At 38.8% G+C, this 23980-nt stretch overlaps 1 protein-coding gene across 1 annotated transcript in view; it reads left to right on the forward strand.

Annotated features, from left to right (window-relative positions):
• Positions 1 to 23980, forward strand: part of LOC125238593 (protein daughterless) — a 198902-nt gene that overhangs the window by 52983 nt on the left and 121939 nt on the right. The window contains exons 2-3 of the mRNA XM_048145945.1: positions 3760 to 3812; positions 21334 to 21429. Of these exons, the coding sequence (XP_048001902.1) occupies positions 3760 to 3812; positions 21334 to 21429 (149 nt within the window). The remainder of the gene's footprint in view (positions 1 to 3759; positions 3813 to 21333; positions 21430 to 23980) is intronic.

Here is a 23980-nt window from a genome sequence, read left to right on the forward strand (position 1 = left end):
TAATTTCTCTAAGAAACAAGCGTCTTAACTTTTACGGTTATCGAGTTATTAAAAAAAATAAGATAATTACTGAACACGTGTGTGACACCTTTACCAATTCCTAATGTTATTTGTTTTGACATTTGCCGTCAATCACTTGACACTAACTTGATTGTAATTCTTAAGGGTCTAATACACACAAGGGACACTAATAAATTCATTTATTATGTATGAAAACGATGATTTTTTTTTTGCGAATTTAACTAAAGTGATATACAGGATGGTTCCTGATAATGTACCTAACGAAGTGTCGAATTTAACGGAAAACAAAAATAACACGGTGCATGAAGTACCTACAACTTAAACTTGTCAGCAGACACACTTGAAATACTAAATAACCAATGTTAATAACCCAACACCAAGGATAGATAGCTTTCTTAAGAACTCTACACCGCAACAAAAACCGACACTTTACCCTAACGTCTTTTGTTTACAACCCTTTACTTTCCCAACTTCGTATGATTCGTATCTCAACCAACTCTCCACTTGAAAATTCATCCTTAAAATCTTTGAAACATTCTAAATTGTAGTTGAAATTTGTGTGAAATGTTTAACTTTCTTGGGATGTTTGTAAGGTAAGTGTGCCTGTATCTGACAATGGGCTATTAAATGGTAGGATTATGAGGAATATTACCATAATCGCGTCTCTGATGGACTAACTTCAGCTAATTCAGTTTTGCTTAATTTGGGAAATTGGGTAAACAATCTTAAATATCTTGACGAAAGATAATTCTGACGGATGGCTTGAAATTGCGAGGAATTGAGATGATTCAGTCATTGCTTAGGAAGTAATTCATTTCTTGTTTTCTAGTGCGTCTGTAAATTTAATAGTAACTCCCCAGTAATATTAACATGTTCTCTCCCAAGTCATAATTAAAACTTAAATAATTGGTAGTGTCCTTTAATACCTACTTATTACCTGTAAATAAATGTTGTTTACAAATGCGTGTGTAAACTCGACTCATTCGGTGACACTCAGATAAAAAAAAATGAATACCTAAACGGCCAATTCTTGTATATTAATTTATTTATTTATACGGGGAACAGCTTAAACGATTTCGCTGAAATTGGTCATGTGGGGGTTTTCGAAGGTGAATAATCGATCTAACTTTTAGCACAGAATATAGAATAGTACAAGTACAGAAGGCCCACTGCTTTGATGTTCACGAAATGCCGCCTATTTAACCTCTCGTATGCTTAGGAGCAGATCTGCTCCATATTGTTTCAACTTTAACATGTAGTTATTATGACTAATATATTAATGACAATTTTTTGACAGACGCATACGAAAGGTTAAATGCCTACAAAATGTTTACAAAGAAACCAGCCGCACGTGCGCAGCGTCGTATGATTAGGGTTGCCTATGGATAAAACGAATTAATTACTCAACATAAAATTTTATACTATTATATTTAAGTCTTGGGTACTTTCTAGGTATATATACAGTATTTTGGTTTAAGTTCCACATCACAAGCCTTATTGAACTTTTCCGTGAGACTTAATCAATAGTAGAGCTGTGTAAGAATGTCCTATGGTACATATTTTATTCATGATGTCTATTTAACTTAGCATTTGTTAGCCATTCCACACGAGAACATCGCATATGAACCTTTTAAAAAAAACTCGCGACGTAAAATAACAATAGAAAGTGATTACCACCCCTGATTAGGCCGCGAACTCGCGGCCGCCGGCATGTACTTGTAGCACGGCGATAGAATCGCGGAGTGAGCCGCCCCTGCTTTTAGTCTTAGAGCGAAGCTTGGTCGCCCAGGGTACTGTTATTTTAAGTATCAAATCTCGATGATTTGATTAATTGTATCTATTGATCTATTTCGTTGTTAACTTATCTAGGCCTGACTCATAACATCTCTATTGGCAACATTTACGCTATTTTCGGCAACATTGTCGCGTTTCACATCTCACTGCGTCCGTCCCCCCCTCCTGTCAGTTGCACGGCGATTTAGCTGATTTAGACTAGCTTAACTAATGGGGGGGGGGGGGGGGGCATTGCATCCCCTCTCGAGATCCTCATATATTCAATTATTCAGGTTAGGTTACATGTGACACAGTTATCTAACACCGTAGATGTCGCATAATATTAAGTTTGCTGTGAAAATTATGAATGTTTCGACGAAACGAACGAAATTGTGAATTAGTGTAAGTTTCCTTTAAAAATATAATGTAAGGCTCATTTTCATGGGATTTTCAACATGTCGCAAACTCCGCAAATCGTAATGCATCCTCCTTAACTATGTACTGTCTATCCCTACTGCCAAAAAGAGGGGGTTATGGATATCCTGTATTATATTAAAATAATGATTAAATCAATTGCTTTCAACGCAATTTTATTATCAAAAGAGATTTTATCTAATGTCCAGCCTAACTCGATACAGCTTAATTCATACTGTCCCCTTTTTTTGATTCAAAAAGTAAAATTTCATAGTAAAAATAAGTTGGTTACGCTCTTTTCGTAGTGAGATTAACATAGGGTTGTCACAGTATACTCTTATTATATCCCTATTGGATTAGTTATTGTTATAGACCTTTCAACTTCCAAATATATTGCAAAAAGAACTTTAGTTCTTGTTAACAGAGATGAAATGAAATTTTTCAATTGTTTGACAATGTACCCTTTTTTAAAAGGGATTAAACTTCAACAATTATTTTGTGGATGCTCCTTACGTCACAATTTTAAGGCACATTTTTGTTACGCTACTATTTTTATGGACTTGCAGTTTTTAAAAGCTGGTAGCAATACTTGATGGTTAAAATTATTGAGTTCTATACTTTTGTAATAAAAGCATTCACTTTTAATTCAACTTTAGCATCTATTCTATAAAGCTTAAAGTCTAATGATATTTTTTTATAAATACAATCCTTTTGTATGGTGTACTAGAGATTTTGATATGTTTTTTTGTATTAGGATTAAAGTCTGATTTACATACTCACTGATTTCATGGACAATTGATTTTTGGCGGATTATGGACCACATTGGTCGCATTTTAATCTGGTTTGATATTATTACTGTACTCAATCACTAAACGAGGGACAACCCTTAGCGTAAACATCTGTGATCAATGTTGCAATTTATATTTTTTTGTAGGAATTTTTCAGGGGAAAAAATTGTCTTTAAGGTGAATGTTACAATATTTTAGACTGCCTTAGTTGTTAAAATGTATTAGTCTTTATAAAGTTGTCATGTAAATTACGTGTCAGTAAACAATATTTTTGAAAATTATAACGATCTGCTTTTTTTACGGAATAACGTGGCGGATCAACATTGTATTTCATAATGATTGAAATAATTATATATATTTTAAGTTTTTAACATGCAGTAACGTCTGCAATCGGTGCTATATGGGCGTATATTTAGACTAAAACTAACGTATCATAATAAAAATGGCATAACACGTAAACGGTAAGTCGAAACACTTCACTATATTTCAATCGAGAAACCAAACTTTTAGGGTTCCTTAGCCAAATTGGCAAAAACCGAAACCCTCTAACCACCTCTATGTAAGCTGGGTGCGTAGCCGAATGGCACGAACGCTCAGGAAACGACACGCTCGATCTCTATCGCTCTTGCGTATTGGCACGACAGGGCCAGACTACCTTTCGCGGCGTTTCGTTGCCAAATGCCATTCGGCTACGGGGCCTGACTTAGCACAAATGTAGTAAGGAAGTGTGGAAGTGCGTAATGAGCTTTTTTTTTTTTTGCAGTCACAGAAAAAGCAGGCTACCAGTCACCGTATGGAGGAATGGACAATGGAATGGTAAGTTTTTTTTTTAACAAGACATTTTAAATAATTCGATATAAACAATATCATCATTGCCTTATCTTAAATATGTTTTAGGTACAACTGGGGAACAAATCAAATTATTTTATTGAATATTTTTTGATTTGTTATTTTTTCAAGTAGTCACTACTATACAGGGTGTAAACCTAATACATGGCTAAGAACACTCCCGACTTTCAGCTTTCAAACAAAAAAAAAACTAAAACTAAATCGGTTCATCCGTTCCGGAGCTACGATGCCACAGACATACACAGACAAACAGATAGACACGTCAAACTTATAACACCCCGTCGTTTTTGCGTCGAGGGTTAAAAAGGTTTGTAACTTTATATTTCTTACAAGTTCGAAGCGAGGTAAAACATAGTTCCATAAAAAGGGACAAAAGGGAAACATAGAAAAAGGGCGCCGGATCAGCGTTTACGTCGAATAAATCACGATACCGCTGTTTCGGTAAAAAATGCCGTTTTTGCATATCGTAGGACTATCCGTCTGATTCGAACGAGATGCGGTAAGCTCAGATTAGCTCTAAATATGATAAGAATCTAACTTCACTTATGTAATTGACATATCCGATCCATATCACATCAAGAGCTAATTTTTGATATTTGAATTAGGTTGTATAGAGGGTTTGAATAACGGTTTGAATTTGAATTAAAAACTACATAACTGTAAGTACCTGTTCCTACATAACTGTAGGTACCTGTTCAAACAAGTTTGTTCATAGGTTCCTAACTAGAAAAGGCGCGAAATTGGCCGCCTATTTATATTTATAGAATTTGCCGGTTTTTCTGACGGAAACGCCTATATCTTCCACACGCGGCTTTGTTTCCGTGGAATTGGTACCATGTAGCATGTAACCACAAAATTAAAATTTTGAAAAAACCCCGACCGCGACATAGTGGACCGATTTTCATAAAACATGGCTAAGAACACTCCCGACTAACTCGGCTCTCAAACAAAAAAAACTAAATCGAAATCGGTGCATCCGTTCGGGAGCTACGATGCCACAGACAGACACACACACACAGACAGACAGACAAATAGGCCTTAAGTTTTTGCGTCGGGGGTTGAAAACTATCCTGTGTCCTTCCCTGGGACCTGGGACTCAGCTATCTATGCCAAAGTTCAACTGAATCCGTTCAGCATTAAGAGGTACCTAACAGACAGACAGATAAATCGTTTTTGGATTAAAAAGAACTTCGCAAGATTAGTCGTAAGTTCCGCTAAATGTGAGTGTGCACGGGAAAACGTCCCACTTTTTCGATTGCTATAAAGCCGCTTTGACAGTTTATTCACATAAGGAATACAAGTAAAACTCGCCTTAACCCTTAAATGCATGGTGATGTATATATGCAATATATGCATCATATATTTGATGACCTGTGGCTAAATATGTATATCCAAAATTACATTTATAGCTTAATTATTATTGTTTAATAAATAATTAAATAAATTAAATAATATAATAATAATAATAAAGCCTTTAATATTCCCTTAAACTTAACCTAGTTACATATATACTTATTTTAAAATTAAATATATATAAATTATAGGGACCCCTTTTCTAGGGTATAGGCCTCCTCCAGCACCTTCCACCTCGTTCTATCTTTGGCAACTGTTAGCCAGTTTTTGCCGGTAAGCTTGGTGATGTCAAATAATATAATGATTTCATATTTATTATTTAATGATAAAGATGAAATGGCGGAAAAGTGTGAAAAGACAGGATGATGGCGATTTTTAGTATGTGATTTAGGCTGATTTTTTGGGAGTTAGTAATTAGTTTATGTTAAACATTTTATCATGGGGGTGTCACAAATAGTGTACCTTTCTAATAGTAGTAAAACTTTACAAATAAAACTTACCAATAATTATATATTTATATAAGTAAGTTTTGGCCTATTTAACTTCTAACACTGATTTAGTATTGAAATCGGTATCAAACATTTTTTTTATTATTTTTCCCAGAGTCAGAAAACCGTTGTCTATCACGTATATTAATATCTCGTTAAAAAAAAAATCAGGCATTTAAGGGTTAATTTACTAAACACACTCACAAATAATGGATTTACCGTGGTAACAATTTTACCACTCACTCACTCACTGTACTCATAATAGAGGTAGATCTACTTCCAAATTGAACATGCAACATTTTCATAAATATGCAAAATTTCTTCGGAATTCTCTGTTTGCGAGTCAGCATTGTCCGGTTTTTACAAACATGAGTTTGGACCTACATGTTTTAATGGCATAATTCCTGCGTTATGGGCAACCGCATGACTTGTTTTTGTCGTAGCCTGGATGACCCGGGGCTGTGTTTAGCGCAATTAAAGTGCATATAGAGGAGACAGGTGTCCTACGGGTTTCTATACAGGGTGGATGATGCTGTCAGAGATGACATATCTGATTAAGTTCGATACGTGTGCTCAAGAGTGCAACTAGAGCAAGATAAAACTTAATTTGTTTTTTATCATGCAGTCTGCGAGCGATATTAAGTACATATTTTTAAATTAAAGGAAAAATGGAAAATTTCACACCTCCGGCAGGACTCGAACCTGCGAAGTTTGGCCCCGGCAAGGCCAAAGGTCGCAGGTTCGAGTTCTGCCTACCGGAGGTATGAATTTTTCTATTTTTCCTTTAATTTAATAGATAAAACTTATTTAAATTACACAGTCATATTATTTGAAAACATATTTCAATGACATTACTGATTAACAGAATGTATTCTATATGTCTTTTCAACTATTTTCTGGGCTCTTGGCCTTACACTCTTAGGGCCACTTGCACCAGTGAAAATGGAGGGTTAACCCTCCATTTTATACGGAATTTGACAGATGACAGCCCACTAACCCTGAGTTAAGAGGGCTTTCATGTGAAAAATAGTGAAATTGCAACCGAGCGCTTAATCATACCGTGTGTGGTATCAAATTAAAGAGCTTTCCGAGTAGTTTACAAATATATAACATATTATAGGACTTTTTCTACTTGGTCTAACAAAATATGAGAAAATGTCCAGAAGTGGCAATAATTGTGACGGGGAAGGCTCGTTTTCAAAAAATTGCCAAAAATATATAATAGAAATTTATAATCACTAAGGCATAAGAGCTATTTAAGTAAACGTTGCAGATTTATTTTTTACGAAAATAACTCCGATGTGATGTAGTTTTTCAAAGAAATTGTCACTTAATTTAAGGTAATTTAAAAAAAAAATTGAAATCGTCTTAGCCTCGTTTACTCTTTTTAAAAACCTTATAATAAAAATGTAGTCTGAGAAGTTTGTAGTACAGAATACATTTATTATAAATTGACCAGTTTCAGTATTCCAAATTGTCCAAATTTTACAAATAAGATCGACTAATCCAGCACTATACGCGGGTTTTCCTAAACGTGCATCAGAGAAAAATTCGTAATTAATTTAGTGAGTAAGTTTTCTAAAATCCAGTCTTATAAGTATCAAGATAATAAGATGCTCTAATTGACTAACTAACTAACTTGTAACTTGAATTGAATCTAACTTGAATTAAATATATCTATTAGATAACGGAAAGTGTAGTATTTCACCGACTAAAACTATCAATTTTACATTATTTTGACGTTTTTCTCGAAAGCAGCCTTAAGTGGTTGGTGCATCAAGAATGTATTTACTTAACTAGATACACTGCAATCATGTCAATTTTATAAGTAGCTTTACCTTAGGGCACTAGGTAATCCATCATGGTTGTTAGATTTGTGATTCTCGGCGTTAAGTTGGGGAATGTGAAATGCACTGTCGCCTCCTTATGCACTCTGTAAATTAATTTAAGGAATTGTCACTTAATTTAAGGTAATTTAAAAAAAAAAATTGAAATCGTCTTAGCCTCGTTTACTCTTTTTAAAAACCTTATAATAAAAATGTAGTCTGAGAAGTTTGTAGTACAGAATACATTTATTATAAATTGACCAGTTTCAGTATTCCAAATTGTCCAAATTTTACAAATAAGATCGACTAATCCAGCACTACACGCGGGTTTTCCTAAACGTGCCTCAGAGAAAAATTCGTAATTAATTTAGTGAGTAAGTTTTCTAAAATCCAGTCTTATAAGTATCAAGATAATAAGATGCTCTAATTGACTAACTAACTTGTAACTTGAATTGAATCTAACTTGAATTAAATATATCTATTAGATAACGGAAAGTGTAGTATTTCACCGACTAAAACTATCAATTTTACATTATTTTGACGTTTTTCTCGAAAGCAGCCTTAAGTGGTTGGAGCACGTGGGCCTTAGGGACCAACTACTGGAAAGTCATAAACGTCATCAAATTTTCAGTTTATTTTTGCATTATCATTACATAAGTAGGTGATAAGGTACTGCTTTAAAAGGCAAGTTTTTTGCCTCTGTATTTATGTGACTGAGAAGACATGTGTTTTTTTAAAGATTTAATTCATCACCTAAATCTATGATGAGAGTAATATACCATTTCATCACTCTTATTTACAAAAGCATACTTCAACTCCCGATACTTGAGTGACAGAACTAAGCCCCAATAAAACACGCAAGTCATTAAATATGTGTATTTCGTAAGATCGTAAATCTGGCCGTGACTGTACAAAGGGTCTGGCGGCCGTAAAATGGAGATGTGCGCGACTGTACTTGTATGTTACAGTGGATCTTGTAGGGTTGCCATACGTCAGGATTTTCTTTGGCATATCAGGTTTTTTCACTTTATCAAAGTGTAGACCGATATCAAGAACGATTTAATACGCGACAGATAAAGTCCATATATAAAAAACCGGCCAAGTGCGAGTCGGGCTCGCGCACAAAGGGTTCCGTAGCAGCAAATATAATAAACCAATAACTTAACCAAAATTACAGTTAAATCAACCTATCTCAAAAACTATAAGAGATACTTTGATCAAACCAAAAATCGTTGAAAGAGTTAATTAGCATGCATCACCTCTATTTTTTTTAGAATTTTATACCCCGTAGTTATAAAAATAGAGGGGGGGGGACATACTTTTTACGACTTTGAGAGCTGATATCTCAAAAACCGTTCACTTTAAGAAAAATGTTTTTTAGAAAACTTTATATCATTTTAAAAGACCTTTCCATTGATACCCCACACGGGTATGTACATCGAAAAAAAAATTTTCATCCCTCAGTTACATGTATGGGGGGCCCCACCCCCAATTCTTTTTTTTACTATTTAGTGTCATAATTTTGTAGCGGTTCATACAACACATATTCCCATCAAATTTCATCACTGTAGTACTTATAGTTTCCGAGTAAATCGGCTGTGACAGACGGACAGACGGACAGACGGACATGACGAAACTATAAGGGTTCCGTTTTTGCCATTTTGGCTACGGAACCCTAAAAAGGGGTACGCTTAAAATCAGTTCATCCGTTCGGGAGCTACGATGCCACAGACAGACACGCACACAGACAGACAAACAGACAGACAGACAGACGGACAGACAGATAGACAGACACGTCAAACTTATAACACCCCTTCGTTTTTGCGTCGGGGGTTAAAAACGGGACTTAGTCGCGTAAAACTCACGTTTATATTTAACCCGACGTGGTCCGTGGTGGTGGTAACAATATGAGTGAAGATCGTGTTAGTTTAAATCAATATTTGTGAGTGTGCACGGAAATCGTCCCACTTTGTCGATTGCTATGAAGCCGCTTTGTCAGTTCATTCATATAAAGATACAAGTAAATCTCGCCTTAATGGTAACCGACAAAGTGGGACGTTTTACTTAACACACTCACATTTGTGAGTGTGCACGGGAAATCGTCCCACTTTGTCGATTGCTGTAAAAATGGGTCGTTTTACTAAACACACTCACATTTTGTCAGTAACATTTCGTCACTACTTTAAAAAAATCTCAAAGTTAAAACGCAGTAAGTCTATATGCATTCCATACATACTTACTACAATTTTCTTTTCATTGACAGACGAAGATACAAGTTTTTTTAAAAGTAGTGACGATTTGGCAACCCTACATGAAACGGCAGACAAAAATGTTTACTGTACCTAGTTTGTATGTGTAGCAGATAGGTATATTAATAAAGATAAATTCTGTCTGGGGGATAAGACTTAGGGCAACTTCTTTCTAGTCTAGAGAAGTTAGAAGAGCTCCTCTTTTACTTGTACACTCCTTTTTACTGTGTATTTAACAGCAAAAGGGAATGTACACGTTTCTAATGGGGTGGCAACGCGCATGTGACACTCTTTGAGTTGCAGGCGTCCATAGGTTACGGTGACCGCTTTCCATCAGGCGGGCCGTACGCTTGTTTGCCACCGACGTTGTATAAAAAAAAACTACCTAGGTTTTGGAGTATATTGAAGCTTAAACTAAATTTAAACGTAGGAAAGTTACTGTTTTTAATCCCTGACGCAAAAACGTGTCTGTCTGTCAGTCTATTGTCTGTCTATCTGTGTCTGTCTGTGGCACTGGCGTCATAGTTTTCGAAGGGATGAACCGATTTCGTTTTTTTTTTGTTTGAAATCTGAATTATAATAGTCGGGAGTGTTCTTGGCCATGTTTTTTTTTATATACTAGGTCTGTGGCAAACAAGCGTACGGCCCGCCTGATGGAAAGCGGTCACCGTAACCTATGGACGCCTGCAACTAAAAAAAAAAAAGTGTCACATGCGCGTTGCCACCCCATTAGAAACTTGTACATTCCCTTTTGCATGTTTCCTTTTGCTTTTGCATGTTTCATGAAAATCGGTCCACAAGTGGGGGGCTTTTTCAAAATTTTATGGGTTAAATTTGAACCCACAGCCTTTGGATGACTATTTTAAAAGAAATCCCTGTATGTTATCTTCATATGAATAAACTGACAAGTCGCTTTGTTGTTGTTATAGCAATCGACAAAAATGGGACGTTTTCCCGTGCACACTCACATATGTCTTTGTCTATAGTCATTAACAGCTTTTATTAGTAATTTATTTTTACTCTTTATGTCTCAGTACTAGTCTGCATTTTTTAAAATAAACTGTCCTATATTGTAACTAACTTGAGAGCACTAAAATCCGGTCTTTATCTATGAGATGTGTAGTAAAATGACCCGTTTTTATCGAAGTGTAGTGTACGGATGAAGGATTACTAAACATCTGCCGTATTGTCGGACAGGTTTGGGTGGTTCGGTGTATTTGGCCATTGACTTATGTAGTACTTTGTAAGGACGTGGCATGAAATTGATACAATAAGTTAAACTCACGCCTGTATTACTTGTATTCCCAATAAGAGTGGGGTACGCACATAAAACTGCTCAAGATTGGTGCCACTCTTAGCAATTAAGGTGTTGATAGAAAACGAAAGAGATATTACAGTGACAGGTTTCTATCTCACCGCCCAAACCACAAATACTGGGTGTATTTGGGTTTTCATATCCCACAACCAGCACAGGGCACAGCCCACGACCAAAAATGGTGACAGCACTGCCAGTAGGGCTTCCAAATACCGGACCTTATCCAATACCGGTATTCATTCCGGTATTGAAATCGTGAAAATATAAAAACCAAGTAATTTGCTTAAAATAACAAATTTTATTCAAAATCTCGTTTGTTACTTTTCATGCGTGTTATACTACAGCGAAATCTCGCCAATCGGACTTAGTGATGGGTCAAACAGATCGAATACATTTCGAACTTCATATGTTTCGATTTCAACCCAAAACGGTTCGCAAACTTATGTGGCATAGTCGGTTCAACTTCTATTGTTTATAAGTATACAAAGTGGTTCAAAGGGCTACGCCCCGTACTCTTATATTTTTGTTATGAGGAGGACTGAGGACGCAGCAAGCGGGAAAGAGCGCCAGATCTCTACTCAGGTGATTCTGTAGGGTTACCCTCATCTGGCAGAATAATTTTAGTCAGAAACACACTTTGCATAACATGTTTCGCAGAAGCACTATCGGTCGAATGGTCATTTTGCAGGAAACTTGGTTGGCATTATTACTACAACCCTCACACATTTGGCAGAATATTGTTTTACAGAACATTACTCGACTTTGATTTAGCATAGTTTTATATACCCTAATAATCGTATAGCATACTATGACATGAGCAGAATTATTACACGATATCAAAAAGGAAATACTGCCCCAGAGTCACTGTTAGGTGCGACGACGTGCGAAATGAGAAGGAGAGTTAGGTATCCTGCATCCCCAACACATCCAACTGGCTATCAAAAAGCAAACTGCAACATTATGCAGTCTAAATATTATGCACAAATATTATCTGCGAAAGTATTGTTCGACTAGAAGACTGTTATGCACATCAACATTATGACAACAGACAATTCGGTATTACAAAAATCTGCGAAATGATTTATGCCAAAGCATATTCTGCCAATCGTGACATCTGCCAAGAACTTTTATACCAATCAAATATATGAGAAAAAAGTTTCTGCAAGACAATAGTGAACCGATTCTGTAAGTTAGATATCGCCACCCATTTCGCAAGAAGACGCGGCTATCCATAGCAAACCATGTTTTCTGCCAAATCGATCTCTTTAGGCTCGTGCGGAATAGAAAGAACCTTGTAGTTCATTTAACTATAATAAATCACTTTAGTAAATAACAAGACACATCATTGACTTTTGAAACTAGAACATGAGATGATTTTTTTTTGGAAACACATTGTAATACATATTTGTAATCAATATCTGTGGTACAATTTAGTGATATTTTTGTTTTTCGTGACACTAGAGGCGCTAAAGCACTAATAAAATAAATCCGTCAAATCATTGAACAATTAGCCAAAAAAGCTAAATTGTCCCACATACATAATTTTATTATAAATCACATTAAGAAATAATCATGATAATCAAAATCAAGAAGATTACTTCGCGGAATAGGAAAATTTAATCTACGGATTAGAAAAGTAATTTTTTTTTCTTTGATAGTTCAGATTTCCCAATTTCGTTACTGTAGGGAATGTTACCGCAAAGTTTTGCGGAGTTCAACACATTAATCAATCAATCAATCAATCAACCAATCAATCACAAGTGCGACAAATGTGTCAAAAAAGGTTCGCGACAGGCCCGCTCAATGAATGCTTTTGACACGTATCTTTATCTTGGTAACCATCGAAAAAACTATCATTTTCATACAAATATTGTAAAAACACCAAACAGAGAATGTGTCAAATCGAGGAAAGAGAGCAAGAAGCAAGACTTACGCGTGTAGCGACCATCATGATGCAGAAATGTAACGTTTTTGACGAGTAATTTACGTTCATTTGGCAAAATTTGTTAGTTTCTAAGAATACCGGGATCCCGGTATTACTAAATTAAATACCGGTATTGAAATGTGCCCAAAAAAAGGCGGGATCCCGGGATCCCGAGATACCGGGATCCCGGTATTGGAAGCCCTAACTGCCAGCACTGTGGTGTCAATAACACCGCTGTGCACAACTGCGAGCCAAGCGTGCTGTCTGTGTGACCAATCGCGCGAGCAATGCGAACTCACGAACCAATCACGTTGTAGTTGTAGCGTTCCACCAAGTACGCATTCCACGAAAATGGCCAATAAAAAATGCTTTTTTAACCCCCGACGGCCCCGACGCAAAAACGACGGGGTGTTATAAGTTTGACGTGTCTGTCTGTCTGTCCATCTGTCTGTCTGTCTGTGTGTGTGTGTTTGTCTGTAGCATCGTAGCTCCCGAACGGATGAACCGATTTAGATTTCGTTTTTTTTGTCTGAAAGCTGAGTTAGTCGGGAGTTTTCTTAGCCATGTTTCATGAAAATCGGTCTACTATGTCGCGGTCGGGGGTTTTTCAAAATTTAAATTTTTTTGTATGTCAATTACTTCAATCAAATCCGCAAAACTTGAGAATTGTTAGCTAAGGCCCCATAAGACATTTAAACCTTCAAGAAAAGAGCGTAACGTACACCCATCTTAAAGGACGGCAACGCACCTACAACACTTTTGGTGTTTCGGGTGTCCATGGGCGGCAGTGATCGCTTATCATCATCAGGCGACTTGACTGCTCGTTTGCCTTCTATCTCATAAAAAAGTAAGCCATGAAATATTGAAGGCCCAACCCAAGGCGCAAACGAGAAAGTTCAGTCAAAATTATGTGAATTGCCATATCCTTACTTTAGAAATCTTCAGGCCGGACAGACGGACGGCTAATTAAGCTGTTAATACTGACTTTTGATCGGAAATTACTAGCGGTTCGTTTTAACAAGAAACCACTTTGATAGGAATAAGAGGGTTTATTTGAGATGAAAAATGCCTTTGTATATTTGTAATTAATTGTACCACTTACGACCCAAATGAGTATTGCACAAATTACTTGCCTGGCGCCAAGACTTATATGAGTAAAGTTGGTACCATACTTACATACATACATACATACAGACTTGAGTACAGACACATACATAACAATAACATGTGCTAGCAACCCTAAGAAACACTTCCTGCCGAATCGCATAGTTAATATGTGGAACTCTCTACCAGAAACTGTTATTAGCGCGCCGTCAGTGAACTGTTTCAAAAATAGACTGGACAATTATATTAGAACTTTGAAGAGTGCAAAATAAACACAAGTGCAGTGATATACACGCATCAGCTCGAAGAGCTGCTAGTGTATCAAATAAATAATAATAAATAATAATAATCTCGTGAAAGCCGAGAAGGACAAGTCCAGTAAGTACCTAGACTTGGCTCACGAGATAACCGCCATGTGGGATGTTGAATCAACGATCATTGTTCCGATAGTCGTTTCAGCGAACGGTCTCATAGCGAAGAGTCTCGACCAACATCTTAAGAGACTCTCGCTAGGTGGCTGGATCAAGGGCCAGATGCAGAAGGCGGTGATCTTGGACACAGCACGGATAGTTCGACGGTTCCTCTCTCTGCAGCCCTAACCACCGGCAGCTTGGGCCCTGCCCCGCCGCTGGCGGCACCCTAGGTTAGGTTTTTTATAATGTGTTTATATGTGTTTTATATTGTTTTGTATGTGTTTTTGTATTTTACTTTTATATTCATATTATAAACAGCCTAGCCTAAGAAAGAAAATAAATAAAGAGTATAATAATAATAATAATATGTACATTCCACTTTTTAACCCCCTGACGTTTTTGCATGAACATATTTACGTAATTTTCCCAGAGTCAGAAAACCAAATCACATATTAATTTCGCGTTAAAAGAAAAAGTCATGCATTTAAGGGTTTCGTCTTTTAATACCTCTCATTCATTATACATATGTAACGTTTTCACTTTCTTAAGAGGATACGGTAGCGAAAATGCTAAAATGGAAAGGAGCCCCCCTTTCAACTTGGGAATTTTAGTTAAATATACAAGTGTTATTAACTAGATTTATCGAAAAAAAATTGTCCATTAAGAACAACTCAGTCAAAAGATATTTCAAAAAAATCTTTAAAATCGAGGTTCCGCTCTCGACTCTTTCCTCCTTCAAAACTTAATCAATCGGAACGAAATTTAAGAATCTGAATAACAATGAAATAATCTATGTCGGACCGTTTAGCTTTTTTGGTTAATTGTTACCAATCTTGAGTATCACACCTTTTTTTGCGCCACAATGAAAAAGGCCGTTTTTGGAATTTTTTGATTAGCTCTAGAATCTTTAAGAAGCAGAATATCAAAAAAATCAAAACGGTCCGACACAGATAAAAATATTAACAATCTGTGTTGAAAAAATTATTGCTCTATCTTCAAAAACCAGGGAGGAAATAGTCGAGAGCGTTTGTATGGAGAATTGACCCCTACCGTATCGTTTTAACTGTTTGACCACGTTCTTGTATGTGTTTTGTATTTCTTCTGTCTGTTACCCTCCGTGAATCTTTCTCCCTTGATGGTCTCATCGGAAGATCAGCGCTGGAAGTCACCAGCAACACGCTGAGATGAGGCCATTTCGTGGCACTTCATTCCTTTCTGTCTTGTTGTTATTATGTGTATTTTGTCTTACCTGTGTTCACGAATAAACGTTTATTCTATTCTATTCTATTCATCTAGTGGCCATTTTTTACTTCAACAGAATCACTTTATCTTTACTTCTTCATCTTGAGAAGAAAATCTCCCTTATTACAGTAGGAAGATATCTTCCGAATCTTCCGATTAAGAGAGTACAAGTAGCCATAAGCCGGGACTGTCCGAACTGCGCACATAAAACTAAAGGTCAACGACCGGTTTTACTGTCGCATTCGCTTAAGTGATCCCGAAACACCGTCGAAGGTCTACAGCAGGCTAGCATTATAAATAAGTAGTAGTAGTAGTTTAAATTAGTGAAAATTCAAGGGAAGAAGAGGGAGAGGTAGACCTAGATATAAATGGATAGATAACATTAAAGACTGGACGCATACGAAAGACGCAGCCACCCTCAAGATGTTGGCAAAGACCAGAAAGCTTAATACCATGCTGACCGCCGACGCCCATTAGATGGACATGGCACCAGAAGAAGAAGGAGTAGTAGTAGTAAAACACTTTGTACCAGAAAATAATACAACACACAAGAAAAAGAGCTTATCACTAGTACAAAGGCGAACTCCCTTTAAGGGATCTCTTCCAGTTAACCTTTGAGCAATTGAAGGAGAATTGGAGATGGTAGGCATACAGTACAAACGGTGAAGAAAGCGGATTATAGGTAATAATAAATTATAACTTACACTAACATGCAATATATACGAATAAATACATAATAAATACATACATACAATCACGCCTGTATCCCATAAAGGGGTAGGCAGAACACATGAAACTACTAAAGCTTCAGTGCCACTTTTGGCAAATAAGGGGTTGAAAGAAAACGAAATCGTGACATTGCAGTGACAGGTTGCCAGCCTCTCGCTTACGCTACGCCACAATTTAACCCATATCCCATAGTCGCCTTCTACGACACCCACGGGAAGAAAGGGGGTGGTGAAATTCTTAACCCGTCACCACACAGGCACAATAAATAACTATACAAATAGCAAATTATATTATATAAATAGCAAATTATATAAGTATCTGCTTTAAGAATTAAGAACACTCCCGACTAATTCAGCTTTCAAACAAAAAAAAACTAAATCTAAATTGGTTCATCTGTTCGTTAGCTACGATGCCACACACACAAACAGACAGACAGACACGTCAAACTTATTCACTTGCACCCGTCGTTTTTGCGTCGGGGGTTAAAACATATCTACGAGTATCAAAAGTCAAAAATTGTGCGCTTTCCCAGAGTTAAGTTGTCCATGAATAGCTTCGCACCTCTTTGACATAATTATTATGTATGTACTGTGTTATTTTTCTGTTAGATTCAACTACTTTACTGTTAATTGCTACCTATTCTTTAACAATATTCGTCTGCCCTTATCCCATTCATTTGGGGTCGGCGCAGCATGTCTTGCGCTTCCATACCTCCCTATCATCCGTCATCTCATCATTCATTTGCTTCCGCTTCATATCATCTCTCACGCAATCCATCCACCTTTTCCTCGGTTTTCCTCTCCCGTTACTTCCTTCCACACTCATTCGCAATGCCTTTCTCGTCACATGACTTTCATCCCTTCGCATCACATGCCCGTACCTATTCTTTAACCACTATGAAAAATAAGGAGTGTGCCTCAGGGGTGCCTGTTGGGACCTCGTCTATTTATTATTTGTATTGAGTACTTTTCGCTAGAACATTAGATTTTACATTTAGAGTGGAAACGAAACTAGTCGCTTATAGCTGGTTTTTAACCCCCGACGCAAAAACGACGGGGTGTTATAAGTTTGACGTGTCTGTTTGTCTGTCTGTCTGTCTGTATGTGTGTGTGTGTCTGTCTGTGGCATCGTAGCTCCCGAACGGATGAACAGATTTCGATTTAGTTTATTTGTTTGAAAGCTGAGATAGGCCGGCAACAGACAGTCTTAAATTTCATAATCTTAAAAAATCATAATCTTATGAAATCAGATCGAGTGCACGGATTCCCATACAATTTCGCAACTGTCCACACACAGTCTTATTTTTTAAGATTATGATTTTTTTCAGATTGATCTGACAGATTGCGAATAATTTGAATTTTAAGAATGTGTGTGGCAAGGCAGACAATCTTATTTTATAAGATTATGATTTTTTAAGATTATTAAAATTAAGACTGTCTGTTTCCGGCTTTAGTTGGGAGTGTTCTTAGCCATGTTTCATGAAAATCCGTCCACTATGTCGCGTTCGGGGGTATTTAAAATTTTTAATTTTGTGGTTATAAAAAATGATTGTCATTAGAATAACTGCGAAATTTTATGGGAATGTTAACATTTATGCGCTATTTTTTAACCCCCGACGCAAAAACGACGGGGTTGACGTGTCTGTCTGTGTGTGTGTGACTGTGTGTCTATCTGTATGTCTGTCTGTGTCTGTGTCTGTCTGTGGCATCGTAGCTCCCGAACGGATGTACCGATTTCGATTTAGTCTTTTTGTTTGAAAGCTGAGTTAGGGAGTGTTCTTAGCCTATGTTCTATGAAAATTGTCCACTATGTCGCGGTCGGGGCTTTTTCAAAATTTTAATTTTGTGGTTAGGTTATTTTTATATTTGCCTCTTTTTTTCTAGTGATGGAAATCGCTTGACAAACTTTATGCACGAAGCACGAAGTAATCCTTCTGTACGGTACATCGTGTTCCCTTTTTACGACCCTTAAGGTACCGTCGATAAGGAAGGGGCGTTTTTTAAACACCCTTTTACTTCGATGTGTGGATAGTACAGAGTTTCATGTCTCCTTTTAAACCATATCGGAAAATTGGAAATGTGCTTTAAATGACATACAATAGGATAGTTTCCTACTAGTCAAATCAGCTTCTTATTAAGAACTGTCAAAACGATTTGCTAATATGGAATTATTATGAAATACTGAGGAGTGACGTCACGGTACTCACGGTCAATTCATTTACTTTATATTTTTCTCTTTAAATTATTAAATAGAAATTATGTTTAAACATAACTACTGTCCATATTTTTCTTCTAATTATGTGGTGGTTTATTTCGTGCACTGCATAAAATATTTTATTTTAAGTATAGGAAACTAGCCTATTCTCAATTAGGTACTCTTTGTGCATTTCAGGTACCGTAAAACCCCCTAACTAAAGTCCAAATCTCCCAGCAGTTCAAAATTAACTGTAAATATGTATTCCTTTCAGGTGTGCCTTTTATTATTTAATTAGTAGGCACAGAGAACCTCCTATAGAGTAGCATTCTTGTATATTTTGTTCGCGATACGAGTCACCAGTGCCAGGGGTGCGAGGAGCGGGCGGGGAATGTGTTAAGCGCGCTGTGATTGGCCGTTTCAAGGACGGCGGGCAGTCGCGCCAGATGAAAGGGACTGTCCCTCTACTGACGCGTAATTGGCCAATGTAAGTTGACCTATGCCGGCTCTGAATAAATTATAAATATGACTTTTATGTGGAATGTAATGACGTCTGTTTTTAAATTTGAGCTTCTTGTTACCTTTCCACACCATTTCACACTACAGGTGGACATCTTTAAGACATCAAAATACCCTTTTTCAATTTTTTTACTGCGAAAAACACGCGCTGCTTTCGGGTCTGTTACTTGGTCGCTACTGATCGGGCACTACTACTCGTGTCTTCTTACACTCCTTCCCTTGAGTGGGAAGGTGTGAGGAGGCCATATCAGGGCTTTGCCCTCTGTGGCTGCTTCTATCGCAGGCTGTAACAACAGCCAGGTATTTCTTCCCCCGAGTTAATCGGGGTGCTGGTGCGCTGCGCTTGCCCGGGGGGGCTGCGCTGCGCGGGGCGGGGGGGGACGGTCTCTCCTACTCCATCTCCTCCCTTGCGTCCGGTGGGCTTGCTGCAGTCGCTGGGGGACGACGGACCTCCGTGTTCGTCGTCCGGGGTTGCTCGCTCCGTCAGGGGGTGGCGAGGGCTGAATCTGGTATCCGTTAGGCGCTGCGTATGTCGTTGGGGGGAGTCGGGTTTCCAGCCTCGATGTCCCTACGTGTCGGCTCCGATGGGGCTGACGAGGGCTTCTTCTTCTGTCCGGCGGGCGCGCGTGGAGCGGCGCGGTGCTCAGCCGGCGGAGGATAAGGTGCGGTGGCTTCTTTGTCGCAGTGGCGGGGGGTGGGTAGTTGAGAAAATAGTTTTCTCCTCTACCCTCCCGCCCGCTGAGGCGGTGCTGACGCTGCAGGAATGCGGCGACAGGTGCAGCCGGGGTCGTTGCTCCCGGTCTGGGGTTTGCGAGGTGGGCCGCAGCGCTGTTGGGGCCCTTGGCGGGGCCTGCGGTCGGCTGCGGCTGCTGTTCTTGCTGTGGTAAGTCCGGTGTTCCTGGCGCGGTCTCGTCTAAGGCGCGGTCCGTGTGCCTCCCGGCGCGGGCCCGGCTTTACACGCGCGCTCCGCAGTGAAATAATCAATTTCATGCTTTGCACGCGCGGGCGGTCGGGCTAGGAGCTCCCGCGAGGGGGACACGGCGGTAGGCCGCGGCCGGGGGGGGCCGGCGGCTGCATCATTTTCTTGTGTAGGTAGATGCCCGTACTCGATTTCTAAAGTACCCACCCTACCCGCGGGGTCGGGGGGGCTCCTCGGAACACTTCGGGGCATGTCGGCTATGGTCGTGCGACGCTCGTCGGCATCGGCTTACACCAGTCCCCGCATTCCCTATCCCTATAGGGGTTGGTCTGTGTTAGTAGGTCTAAGGCTGACTAATTAAATGGATGAAAATACTGGGACTCCACAAAAAAAGAACCATTTGTAATGATACTTACTTAAATTCTTTTTAACCCCTGACGCAAGAACGACGGGGTGTTATACCTAAGTTTGACGTGTCTGTCTGTCTGTCTGTGTGTGTGTGTCTTAGTGCGTTTTCACATTATCCGATCGGATATCGGATGTCGGCGCCTGTAATGTATAGGATATCGGTCCGACATCCGATATCGGATCGGATAATGTGAAAACGCACTTAGGCAAGTGCATAAACATCTCAACTTCGTGTTCGTGTTTTACAAGAACCAATTTTTAAAATAGCTTACTAAAGAAAAACGCTGGCCCGTATAGCCGAATGGCATTTCTGCGACGCCAGCAGCAGAAATGCAGGCTCTGTGGCGTTTGGCGTCGCAGAAATACGATTCGGCCACGGGACCTGGCCCCGTAGCCGAATGGCATTTCTCCGACGCCAAACGAAAGCGATACGCCGCTGGCTCTGTCGCGCCAATACGCAAGCGCGATAGAGATAGATATCTACTAGCGCTTCGTTTCGTGAGCGTTTCGTGAGCGATTGTGCCATTCGGCTAGCCACCCTGTTTAGAAAACGTCACTCAAAGGGAGGAACTACTAAGTTGTCGTTGTCTGAGTACCCACAACACAGGCCTTCTTGAGGTTACCGTGGGACTCAGTCAATCTGTGTAAGAATGTCCTAATGTCCTAACTAGTCGTTCAAGTGAGTTGAACACTGTTTTTTTTAATATCTAGAAATGTCTCACGAAAATGTTTATTACTATTCAGCTCCACTTATCCATATCACTAACCACTGTATGTCCTGTCACTAACGCCACGTTTGCACGTAGTACGGGGTGGCGGCGACGTGCGCCGCGCCCAACGGCCACCACCAGGAGCGGCGCCACCTCCAGCATCACCAGCACGCGGACGTGCCTCCGCAATGGGTGAGGAGCATCCCAGGAGTTGATGTTGACCTTGAACGCTTTCGTAGTTGTTTATCACCGTTAGGTTGTCTTGTGGAGAACGCTTTTATTGTTATCATTATCACCGTAGGTTGCTAGTCTTATCTCCCTTTCCCTGCCTCTTTAGTACTGTAGAATATCCTTAACGAGAAGTGTCTAAGGTCACAGCAAACACTGGCAGTACCTACAGCACAGACGTGCTTCTACAATGGGTGAGGAGCATCCCAGTGGTTGATGTTGATCTTGAACGCATTCGTAGTTGTCACCGTTAGGAACGCTTTCATTGTTTATCACCGATAGGTTGCTAGTCTTATCTCCCTTTCCCTGCAACCCTAGTACTGTAGATCCTTAATGAGAAGTGTCTAAGGCTACAACCAGGACTAGTGGCACCTGCAGCATCACCAGGACTCTGACGTGCCTCCGCAATGGGTGAGGAGCATCCCAGGAGTTGATGTTGAACGCTTTTGTCACCGTTAGGTTGCTAGTCTTTTTGTACGCTTTTTCACCGATAGGTGGCTGATCCTAGCCCTTATACCTTACCCTCCATCCTTACCGTACTATTGTAGTATAGATCCTCATATATGCTAGCATCGGAGGTATCTGCAGCACCATCAATAAGCCTACGTGCCTCCACAATGGGTGAGGAGTATCCCATGAGTTGAACGCTTTTGTAGTTGTCACACAACGGAACGCGGAATAGGAACGCTTTCATTGTTTATCAGCGATAGGTTGCTCATTCTTTCCCTTATACGGCTTATACCTCCCCCTTCCCCCTGCTACCCTAGTACTTTAGAATAGATCCTTAATCAGAAGTGTCTACGGTCACCTCACCTGTGTCACCAGTACTTTGATAAGAACTGCAGACCAACTGGCATCGCTAGACAACATGCAACACGCCTTCACAATTTGAGATAAAGTTGGCATTTCCATATTCATTGGCACTTTTTTGTTGATTTTCAGCACTTGTTTTGTTGTTTTGTGGCACTTGCTTTGTTTTATTTTACAGGTTGTTTTTTTAATGTCGTTGTAGTGTGTGGCTTTAGTAACACATTGTTCAATTAATTGTTTATTTAAGTGTGTCTCCTTATCTATATATTTCAGTTGGACGTAGTTACGCAGAAACGTTCCAATCCATCCGAAATTGTCATTGAAATGAAAGACTTTTGTTTTTCATAGTCTAAAACTTAATGACAAATTCATGTGTGTGTGGATTGGAACGTTATTGCGTAACTACGTCCAGTTTTTAAGTGTAAGTGTGTAGGTTTTAGTTTGGTTTTAGATAAAATTTTAGTGTCATGTTAACATGTAAAATTATTTTTCACCACACCAACGGGTAAAGGCTTACTTTGCTATTCGAAAACAGATAGAAAAATCTCATTTTATCCACAAGAGGGTAAAGTAATTACATACAAATTTTAACTCGATGTCTTAATCTGGCTGCTAGATTTTACCTATAAATGATGATTTTGAATAATAAATATTGAATAAATTGATTTATTTTGATGTTTTATTTTTATAGTCGGTATTTCGTTTGTGTTGGTGTGGTGAAAAATTTTGTGTTTCACTCGGTGGCAAAGTTTGTTTAACCTTCGTGCCTTGAAACCCTCGCAACGCTCAAGATTCCACTTTTTGAACCACTCGCTACGCTCGCGGTTCAATATTGGAATCTTTCGCTTGCTCAGGTATCAATATTGGCACGTGCGGTTAAATAACTACTTTGCCCCCTTGTAAAACAAATAACTAAGTATATTACGTTTATTTTAAAATTTCACCTTTGGTTTCCTAAGTTGATGATTAATATGATTATCAATATTATGATAGATTAAGATGACTTTCTGCTCTGGCCCCGTAGCCGAATGGCATTTCTCCGACGCCAAACGAAAGCGATACGCCGCTGGCTCTGTCGCGCCAATACGCAAGCGCGATAGAGATAGATATCTACTAGCGCTTCGTTTCGTGAGCGTTTCGTGAGCGATTGTGCCATTCGGCTAGCCACCCTGAAAATTGATCGTTATTTTTCTAAAAGTGTCCTACTTACTGCACTTAATTTCATTCAGTTGATGACTGTTTTCTCGCGGCAAACTAAAACATTACTGAACTGATTTTCATACGATTTTGTCGTAAGTATTACGTATTTTTAAAGCTTTACTCCCCGAGCGAAGCCGGGTCGGGTCGCTAGTACTTCACATACCCATCTTACTCACTTCTTCATTGCTATGAATACAGATAAAAGAAACTTCGTAGTCCATAAGTAAGTCTGTAGGTCGCGACGTGCTTTATCTTAGTGGGCGTGTGTGATATCGTGTACCTGTGTACGTTGTATTGTACATAATAATATATGTCGTTGCAAAATGCGCGCACGTGATTTCATTCAACTATATTGATTAATAAACAATAACATTACTTAATTTACTTCCTCCATTGCGTTTCCATACATATATTATGTAGGTAGGGTGCATTAGGGTGATTACAAAAGTCGTCTAATTTCGAAAGTCACTTAAAAATCACAATTGGGGGACAAATGTAGCTGGTA

This window comes from Leguminivora glycinivorella, chromosome 24 (assembly GCF_023078275.1).
Source record: "Leguminivora glycinivorella isolate SPB_JAAS2020 chromosome 24, LegGlyc_1.1, whole genome shotgun sequence".
Lineage (NCBI taxonomy): Eukaryota > Metazoa > Arthropoda > Insecta > Lepidoptera > Tortricidae > Leguminivora > Leguminivora glycinivorella.